The sequence below is a fragment of the Silene latifolia genome, chromosome 7, assembly GCF_048544455.1.
Source record: "Silene latifolia isolate original U9 population chromosome 7, ASM4854445v1, whole genome shotgun sequence".
Classification (NCBI taxonomy): Eukaryota; Viridiplantae; Streptophyta; class Magnoliopsida; order Caryophyllales; family Caryophyllaceae; genus Silene; species Silene latifolia.
The window spans coordinates 18,766,865-18,777,896 of NC_133532.1; the positions used below are offsets into that span (position 1 = coordinate 18,766,865).

Sequence of the window (11,032 nt, forward strand, 5' to 3'; positions counted from 1 at the left end):
GGAAAAGAAAAAAAAAAGAATTGAAAGAAAGAAAATGAAAAAGAAGAAAAAAAAACGTGAAAGTGAAAAGAAAAAAAAGGAAAAAAAAATGAGAAAAGCTGAACGTGAATCGGGAAGAAAAAGAAAGAAAGTTTGAGAAAAAAAAAAAGTTTGTTTGTTTCAGTTAGTTATTTCAGACGGTGCTGTTTTTGACCGTCTGACTCCTCTTTTCTTATTCTATATTTTTGAGGAGAGTGTGTTTGAGTTTAGTGAGTTTTGTGCCAAATGAAGGGCACTTGTGGTTGATTTTTCAGTCAGTTGAGATTCGGATGGTTTCATTATGGTCCTGTTAGGAACTAGCTTGACGCTTTTACCTCCACATTTCCATAACATGTTTTGCCTTTTCTCACCTGAACCTCACTTTTCCAAAACTATTTGTAAGCCCTCGGCTGTGACGGACATTTTTGGTTGGAGTGTGTGCATTAGTACTTGAATTGTCTTTCATCTTTGTTGCATGCATGCTATGTAGGTTGCAGTTAGGTGAGTGACTGTCTTCTCTTCTCTCTTTTACATATAACATTCACTCTTTGCTTCATGAGAGAAGAGTGACCACAAGAGAGTCCGATTTTGTTGGTCTTGCAAGGTCGATAGGATGGCTATATTTCTGAACAACTCATAACTCGTTTGCATATTGACTGCTTAGCTTTAACTGTTAGTTTTTGTTGCATTAAATTGGTTCAAGTAGACAAGTTAAGCTAGCACAGAGTTATCATTTCCGTTCCATTAGTTTAGTTTGGGGAGATTTGATACGTGCCTAATGTATACTCATTTTAGCCTATTTCAGCACGTATTTCTATGCATATTTATACTGTTTTTATGGTATTTTGCCCCGAATTGGCTACTTTGGTGCATTTTGTCCTTTTTGTAGGAATGATCGCGGAAGTAGTGGAATCTTACTCTTTTTCGTCCTTTTTGCATGCATTTAGAGGAGACGGGATTGTCCCAGAGTGAGATACTGCATTTGAATGCGTCGTTGCACGCATTACGAGGCATTCGGTGGCGGACTTGAGCTGAAATGAAGATGAAGCACTCGATCGAACAGTTTTTCCACTCGATCGAGTGGTTTCTACATCCCAAGATGGTCGATCGAGCACTTTTGTACTCGATCCTTAGCTTGCAGAAAGACCATCTACTCGATCGAGTGATTTTCTGGTCGATCGAGTAATTTTGGCTGAGGATTTGGTCGATCGAGTGGTTTTAATCCACTCGATCGAGTGGTTCTGATGGTTATGGGCTTTAATCATCCCGTGTGAATGTTTATTTCGCTAAACTTATTTGCTTTGCTATTTAAGCACGCTTTACTAGGTCATTAGGACTATCTAGCTTTTATCTTAGTCAGTTTACATAAAACTTTTACTGCGTACTTCATCCTTCTCCACTGTAACCTTGTTTTGGGATTATTATTGCTCGGATTCGATTGTTCTCTACGCCGGATTCGCATTGATTGTAATTCCTTCTCTTCCTTTAATAATAATTAACCTTTTGTTTGCTTTAATTCTTTGTTTGTCTCATTATTTCTTCTGCCCTAATTTCTCTTTTTTGCAATTTATTGTTTATTTCATAATGTTTATTGCTGGGAATTTAATTGTTGTTAGTTTAATTAGCGATATGAGTAGCTAAACCCCTTTCATGTGGGATTAGGGGATCTGCGGTAGAAATGTGACGATGTAGTGAATGAATTAGATGAATTAATTGTGAGACCCTGTCACCATAGCAATTTAGTTGTATTTATTCGACTTAGTTGAGTGCACGCTTCTATGTCATCCTTTAATCTGGCTAAAATTAATCCTAGATCGAAAGATTGGACTAAATAGGCCTGTTATGAACAGTAGACTACCCTAATGAGAATGAAAGTTAAGTTAGTGGTAATTTAGGATAGAAAGTGGACCGAAAGGACCTTTCAACATCCGTCTTACATTAATTCGTCTGAGTCATTTACAGCTGAGTCACTAGACTACCGTAGTGAACCGAATTCCCGACATGTCCCTTCTCTCTTGATAGTTTAAACTTATTTCCTTGCTTTTACTGCTCTTTACATTATTTCTCTTCTTTTAAATCTCGTAGTTTAGCAACCAATTCAAACAACCCCCATTTGTTACCATAAGATTAGAATTAGGCAACTGATAATTGCACCGCCTCCCTGTGGATTCGATACTCGACTGCCTCTACTACATTTTAGTTGAGAATGTTAGGTTTTATCTTTGACAGGGTACACGATAGCCGTGTCAGATATCCCTAAATTCAAGGGGCACGAAAACCCTTTGAACCACATCTGTGCCTTCAAGGATTACATGTCTATCAAAGGCATCAAACCCGAGATGTTCTTAAGGATCTTTCCTTCATCTCTTGACACCATCCCAAAGCAATGGTTCTACTCTTTAGAACACAAGAAGATCGGTACTTGGAAAGATGCCGCAATCGAGTTTTCTAAGCAATATGCGGATAATGCTGAGATCCAAGTTAACATGCGCACTTTGGAGGTTCTTACCCAAAATGACAAAGAAGGATTCACCGACTTCCTAAGTAGGTGGAGGAAGACTAGTACTCAACTAGTTGAACGCCCGGATGAGGCTACCCTTGTGGAGAAGTTCGTGGATAATCTTAAACCCATCTATGCCAATCATTTGAGGTACCAAAACATCAAAACCTTCAAGGACTTAACCATACTAGGAACGAGGATTGAAGATGACATCCGTAAAGGGCTCTTGTCCAAAACGGTAGGTCGAGGATATCAAGGCTCAACGAGTCGTTCTTACGGCTCCACTAGCAAGACCGATGAAGTTAACCATCTTGAGCCATCCAAGAAGAGTTCCCCACCAAGGAAATTCACAAATTTTGGGGACACTTACTCCAATGCTCTAAAGAGGTTAATGAAGCAAGGCAAACTCCAACCCATAGGACCTACTCCCGAACCCGAAAAGAAATCCAAGTTCTGGGATGAGAACTCATACTGTGAATACCATAGGGGTAAGGGGCATGACACAGAAAAATGCTACAAGTTGAAAAATGTGCTTCAAGACATGATTGAGGATGGTCGACTACCAATACTGCCGGGAGGCAAACCCAACAACGCTCGGAACCCTCTTGGGATTCTAGTGATCACAAGTGAAGAATATACCTTAGATTGTTCACACCTCATTTCTCCAATTGAAGATGAGATTCACGCGATCGAGAATGAAGGATTCCACTCTACCATTTCCCCTACCATCGCCGACTTCATCGCATGGGCAAGGAGTGTGGATAGGCAAGTTTGGGAATTGGAAAACATAGTGACAACTTTACACGACCCCAATGCGACACCTAAAGAACACGCGCCACTAACTTTCTCTCAAAATGCTACTATGCAAGAAATAGTCACCGTGGTTGATAAACTAATTGACCAAATCACGCAATTAGAAGACGAAATCATGAGAAGGAGGGAACTAGCTACAATAAATGGAGTATGGGCCGATGACGATAAAGACGAGTATCTCATTGAACAATCCCTTGTCAAGGAAATAGTCCAAAATGGTGAAGACCAAGATGTGGACCACCTAACTCGTTCGGGGCGTCCATATCAAAGCACTACTCAAAACGGTCCAACCACCGTTGTCACACCAAATGATAACAAAGATGACTCCACTGCTACTTAGGAATGCTCTCAAGGTGAAGGAGAAACTCTGTAAGTATGGCATCTCCTCTGATGCGTTATGTTGTATCTGCAACTCTGCACAGGAAACTGTTGGCCATTTATTTCAGTTGTGCAACTATACTAGGGAGGTGATGAAAGATGTTTGTGTCTGGTTATGTATACCTCCTCCTTGTGGCAATGGTATCATCTGGGTTGGTAAAAGGAACTGGACCCCAATGAAAAAGAACATTTGCTTGTGTGCTATAATGGCTGTCTACTATTTGGTTTGGCAGCAACGGAATCAAGCCAGAATAGAAGGTTTCCTGCATAGGCCGTCTGTGGTAGTGCAGCAAGTTAAGTGTAGTATCAGGCACAAGGTGCAAAAGTGTAATGGAATTAGTAATCCTAGTGACAAAAGTTGGATTGCCTGCTTGTAGGTATATCCACTAATTATTTAGATTGTAATAGTTTGATTGTGCTTAATGAGAACTAACATTCTACCAAAAAAAAAAGATGACTCCACTGATCATTTGCTCAAGCAATTACAGAAGACAAAGGCTGATCTTTCAGTCTGGCAACTAGTAGCAAGCTCATTCCCACATCGCCAAGCTTTACTGCAAGCTTTGGCCAAACTAAATGTAGCACATAACTCCACACCCGAAGATGTAGTCAACTTGGTCTTCCAAGAATCACCGAAGCTAAGTAATCCTATTACTTTCTCAGACGAAGATTTGCCACCTTTTGGTGCTAGTCACAACTTGGCTCTTTACATCACCGTCATTTGTCTAAAGAAGAATGTGCCAATGACCTTGGTTGATGATGGCTCCGCAGTCAACGTCATACCCCTCAAAACGGCATACAAATTAGGCATGAAAGAGTCGGATTGAACCCCTACCAATCAAGATATTCGCGCATATGATGGTACACGACGAAGGGTAGTAGGACTCGTTAACCTAACCATAGCCACAGGGCCAATTGAGCGAAAGGTTAACTTCCAAATAGTGGACATTGAAGCTTCCTTCAACATACTTCTAGGAAGACCTCGGATTCACGCTTCCAAAGCGGTAACATCCACCCTTCATCAAAAGATCAAGATCCCACTAAATGGCAAAGTGGTGACGATCACTTCGTCACCCATCAAGGCAATAATCGAAAAGAAGTCGAATAATCAAGTCCTTGCAGATCCAGTATATGAGCTTGGGGGCTTCCAAAGCATAAGTGTCATAGAAAGTGAATTGGCACCCTTATACTACGATCCCTACTCCAACTTGGTGGTCAACCACATACTCAAATCCCAGGGATACTTCCCTGGAATGCCTTTGAACCCTATCCTAAGAAATACCTTCGCACCCTACAAGGAAGGCAACTCAAAGAGGATACCACTTGGCTAGGGTACAAACCCACTAAAGAGGAAGTTCTCGAGATGCTTGCTCAAGTTCAAAACCGTAAGTACGTAGGAGTCCAAATGTGACCCTATCTCCCTACCCTAAATGGATACTTCGTTAAGGAAGGAAATCTAGAACTCTTTCACGGATTTCCCGAACCTTGGCACTATCTCGAAAGGAAGCTAGCCGGAATCGAGATCTTTCACGATTGCTATTTCATTCCTCCATAAACGGTTCCTACCGTCAAAACTCGTCAAGCACCTTGCTTAGACGAACAAGCTGTTATCCTATTATTTGGAGAAGATCGATTTGTCAGGGCCTCGCAGGATGAGATCATTACCATGATACTTCAAGACGATCACTTCAACCCTACCGCGTTAATCACATAAACAAACGCGAATCAGCGGAAAGGATGGAGAAAATCAATCAAGTGGACCAACAATCAAGGAAGACTCTTCAAGCTCACCACTGGAGAAGGAGAGATGTTCAAAGGAGAACCAGAAGACGATGAATTCGAGTCAGAGTCAGAGTCGGAGTCAAAGTCGGAGTCTAGAGAAGTCACTAAGGAGTCTCCTTCTGTCGTCATCCCCATTACCTTTGTTTCTCCTAGCTTAGCCTCGAATAGTAACAGTAGTTCGGGAAATGTCCCAACAACTGTCCCTTTACCGCCACTGAACACAGATCAGATGGCTTCTTTGTTTCAACTTTTCTCAAACTTTAATATGAATAAATCAGGTTCTTCTTACTCTTTGTGTTATCTTGAGTGCAATTCTGTTTACGATGATACTGAGGATGACCAAGACCCAGACTCAATTGAGATACCTCCCTACGTAGCCAAAGAAATACTGCAAGAAGGGGAAGAGGGACCAGTAATAGAGAACACCGAACCCATCAATGTAGGAACCGAACTAGAACCCCAAGAACTTAGGATAGGGACTACCTTGAGCTCTACCGAAAGGGCCAATTTCATAGACCTCCTACATGAGTTCAAAGACGTCTTCGCTTTGTCCTACAAAGACATGCCAGGGATCGACAGGGATATCGCCGAACATAGAATCCCAATTAAGCCAGGCTTCAAGCCTGTGAAAAAGAAGCTTTGTCGAATGAGAACAGAATGGGCTCTCAAGATTAAGGAAGAAGTCGATAAGAAATTCAAAGCCGGGTTCATCAAAGTTTCCGAGTATTCTGACTGGGTAGCCAACATAGTACCTGTACCCAAAAAGGATGGGAGAATCCGTGTTTGTGTTGATTTTAGGGACTTAAACAAAGCAAGTCCTAAAGATGACTTTCCTCTACCACATATCGACATATTGGTGGACAATACCGCAGACCACGCGTTACTATCCATCATGGATGGCTATGCGGGTTATAACCAAATCAAGATGGCCATAGAAGACATGCATAAGACCGCCTTTGTCACTCAATGGGGAACCTATTGCTATACGGTCATGCCGTTTGGGTTAATCAACAACGGAGCTACATATCAACGCACCGCAACCACACTCCTACATGACATGATGCACAAAGAAGTTGAGGTATACGTAGACGACATGATTGTCAAGTCCAAGGACAGAGAAGGGCACATTGCGAACCTTCACAAATTTTTCGCAAGGTTACGAAAATACAACATGAGACTCAATCCTCAGAAGTGCTCATTCGGAGTAACATCCGGCAAACTCCTGGGATACGTCGTTAGCCAACGAGGTATAGAAATAGACCCTTCCAAAATCAAGGCTCTGATCGAAATGCCACAACCTCAAACAGAAAAGGAAGTCAGAGGATTCCTGGGGAAAGTGCAGTATATAAGTCGATTCATATCGAAACTCACCATGATTTGTGAACCTATCTTCAAGCAGCTCAAGAAAACGGATCACACCATGTGGGATGATGACTGTCAAAAGGCATTTGACCGAATCAAGGAGATATTGGCTAAACCACCAGTGCTCATGCCGCCTCAAAGAGATCAACCTCTTGGTTTATATCTCACAGTAACCGAAACAGCCATGGGTGCCATGCTAGCTCAAACCGTAGGAAAGGAAGAAAGGGCTATCTACTACCTTAGTAAGAAGTTCTTGGAGTACGAGTGCAAATATTCACAACTCGAAAAGACATGCCTCGCTCTTGTGTGGGAAACGAAGAAGCTACGCCATTACATGCTTAGCTACTCCGTCAAAATATACTCCAAAATGGATCCAGTCAAATACCTCTTCGAAAAACCCGTCCTCAACAGACGCCTAGCAAGATGGACTTTGATGCTCTCAGAGTTCGACCTCAAATACGTGCCTCTGAAAGTTATAAAAGGGCGCGCCGTTGCCAAATTCTTCGCATAAAATCCCATCAATGATGCACAAACAATAGATACTTGGTCATTTCCAGATGAGGATATACTCCAAACCGATGTAGACTCCTGGGACCTTTACTTTGATGAAGCGTCAAACTTAAGAGGATTTGGAATAGGAGTGTTGCTCATTTCTCCTGAAGGTGAGCATACACCAATCTCTGTCAAACTCGACTTCGAGGTGACAAATAATGCTGCAGAATACGAAGCTTGTCTCATTGGACTACAAGTGGCAGTGAGCTTAGACATTAAAAACCTTCGAGTACATGGGGATTCATCCCTGATCATCAATCAAGTTACGGGATCTTGGAAATTCCGAAGCGAAAGCCTAGCACCCTATCAAGCCAGAATAGACCAAGTGGCATAATTCTTTGATCACGTGACCTATCTACACCTACCTCGGAAAGAAAATCAATTTGCAGATGCTCTTGCAAAACTCGCATCTTTGATTAATATGCCAGATGACATGGTGGAAATATTTTTATGCATCGAACGACGGTCAGAGCCAGCTTACGTCCACCAAATCACCGATGAAGAGGAAATCACACAGGAACCATGGTTCCAAGCAATCTTAAATTTCAAGCTCAACGGTACATATCCACCCAATATGGACAAAAGGGGACAACGTGCTATACGCCTACTAGCTTCCCAATACGTTCTCATGCAAGGAGAGTTATACAAAAGAACACCTCTTGGTGTAATCCTACGTTGCCTTGATCATTCACAGGCATGGAAGGTGATGGAAGAAGTCTATGATGGAGAATGTGGTCCACACATGAGTGGGCCCATGATGGCAAAGAAAATCACACGTTTGGGGTATTACTGGACCACGATGGAATCCGATTGCATCAAGTGTGTAAGACATTGCCACAACTGCCAAATCTTCGGGAATGTACAACATGTCCCTCCTTCATTGCTCTATACAATGACATCTCCTTGGCCATTTTCTGCCTGGGGAATTGATATAATCGGGAAGATAACCCCAGCCGGAACAGGAGGTCACTGTTTCATCCTAGTGGCAATCGACTATTTCACCAACTGGGTAGAAGCGGCTTCCTACACTAGTCTCACGGCTAAAAACGTGGCAAAGTTCATACAAAACAACATCATCTGTCGATACGGTTGCCCACATGAGATCATTAGTGATAATGGATCACATTTCCAAGCCGAGACTGAGCAATTGCTAGCCAAGTACAAAATCAGGCATCACCACTCTTCGCCATATAGACCACAGACTAATGGCGCGGTAGAGGCAGCAAACAAGAACGTTGTCACAATTCTCGAGAAAATGATTGACAACTATCGAGATTGGCCAAGCAAGATACCCTTCACTTTGTGGGGATATCGCACATCTGTTAGGACGCCCACTGGGGCCACACCTTTCTATTTGACCTACGGCATGGAAGCTGTACAACCAGTCGAGTTAGAAATACCATCCTTGCGTATCTTACTCGAAAGTCAAATCCCGGAAGCCAATTGGAAGAGGGATAGATATGAAGAACGCATCCTCCTGGATGAACGTAGGCTACGCACCTTGCATAATGTCCAAACATATCAAGCACGTATCAAACGAGCTTTCAACAAAAGGGTTAAGCCAAGAAACATCAAGGAAGGAGACTTAGTACTCAAGTCGGTTAGAGCTCTTTTACCTGTCGATCCACGGGAAAAATTCAAACCTAATTGGGCCGGGCCATTTCTAGTCAAGTCCATACTTCCAGGGGGTGCGGTTAGAATCACAGACCTAGTTGGGAATGAATTTTCCAACCCAACAAACCTCGACTAACTAAAGCGGTATTATGCTTAGAATAGGAACAAAAACGCGACTCGCGTAACCTCACGTGTCGCTCTTGTGGCACTAAATAAACGGCCCCTGGCCAAGCTGAAATAAGCTAATGTCACTCTGCTCTTACATTTTGACAAATTTGTCATCCTCATATCATCGAATAAACTAAACTGAACCTTAAGAATAAGCAAAAAGCTCATGCTTATTTTCTAAAAGTTCATTACAAGCTCTTGCTTAGAACAATTATTCTTTTACATTTACTCGAACTACGCGCAAGGGTTTGATTTCATTTTCTTAATGAATACGTAGACAATCGTTCACAGGATACAACCTGTTAATTTCAAAATGTAAATAGAAGGACATTTGCATTGCATTTGGAATTCGACAAGAATAATAAATAGAAAAATCACAACGGTTTCATAACCAACTAACCTTTTTTATTTCATTCATTTTCTAATAATAATAATATGCTACATAATAAAAATAAAAATAGGCTAGGATTCTAAAAAACCCACCTTCTTATTACAATAATAATAATAATAAATAATAATAAAGACTTGGGCTATTCCTCCATTTTCCCTTTGCCCTTGACATTTTTGTCGTACTTCTTGTCGCGACCTCGAGCCGGACGCTCTTGCGCCACTTCGGACCTAATCACCAACGGTCTTTCTCGAGGCCTAGCCTTCCCATTCTTGTCAGTCACTTTGTCCACGACAGGAGAGGTCTTCGGTTTCTTCGAAGGATGAACAATTCGAAACGCGGCTTCCTCATCTCCCTCAGTCAGATGCTTCTCTTTCTCGTTTTCCACCTCGCGCACCTTGTAGTCAACAGGTTCCCGCTTCCTCAATCTCTCGCGCTCCTCAGAAGTAGTAGCCTTCCTCCATCGCAGATAGGAATCCGACACCCATAAGGCACTAACAGAAGAGTTCAAGAACCATACATTTCTTTGAGCCCATTTAATGGCCCACTCCCTTCGGCTCTCAGTAGTAAGCGCCACGACAGTCTGCGGGACGGTGTCAAGCTTCGGGATTGTCTGCTTTAGTCCAACCTATCTCATCGGCCTTTCCGGGAAGATGCATACCATGAATTCCAAGCCAGGAATGCGCACAGATCGAGTAGGATCCAAGGAAGACACTCCAGTGACATATTTGAGGTGCCACCATGGTACAATCCACCTAATCAAGGGGCCATCATCACTCTTCAATTTGTTCTCCCAATAATTGCAAACTCGGGTGAAGTCCACCATGTAAAGCCTGGTCCTCATTGCAATCGAACGAGCATGATAAGAAGGAACATGTACTGGGGGCTCGATCAATCGAAGACGCTCCATATGCCAAACCTACCAAAAGCAGGTATTAGAACAAAAAAAGAAAAACGAAAAAAAAGAAAGACAAAAAAAAAGAAAAAAAAGACAAAAAAAAAAGAAAAAAAAAAGAAAAGAAAAAAAAGAGAAAAAAATGTTCTTTTACCTGCAAGATAACGGGACTTCCCAAGTACGGTAGGTCGCGATTTGCTCTCCTATTATCCAAGCCCAATAGGATCTCTCCTAAGCATAAACAAGCTGGGCTCCTGCGCAGCTCCATTTGCTCAACTAGGCCCAGGAGACGGGGGTCACCTCTCAAGTCTTCATTAACATGCCCTTGAAGGACATATACATGCAACAAACAAAATCCGAATGCCCTTCACCTAGCAACATAAGAAACGGTGGGGTCGGCCCTGTTAATGAATCGGTCAATGAAGTCCAACATTCGCACCCCTTTCGAGGTCACTAAACGGTCCACCTCGAGCCTTGTCAATCCAATCAAGTCTCTAAATTTGCTCTTATACCCTTGCTAAATAGAAGGAATGGCAGGCAAGTGTTCTGGGTCCCACCGATC

The 11,032-nt window shown here is 42.3% G+C and overlaps 1 protein-coding gene across 1 annotated transcript; it reads left to right on the forward strand.

The window, feature by feature from the left end:
- The first annotated feature begins 3,651 nt into the window (after positions 1-3,651).
- Positions 3,652-4,086, forward strand: LOC141589816 (uncharacterized). Its single transcript, XM_074410439.1, has one exon. It carries the CDS (start codon positions 3,652-3,654, stop codon positions 4,084-4,086), a length of 435 nt encoding a protein of 144 aa, XP_074266540.1.
- Positions 4,087-11,032: the final 6,946 nt, after the last annotated feature.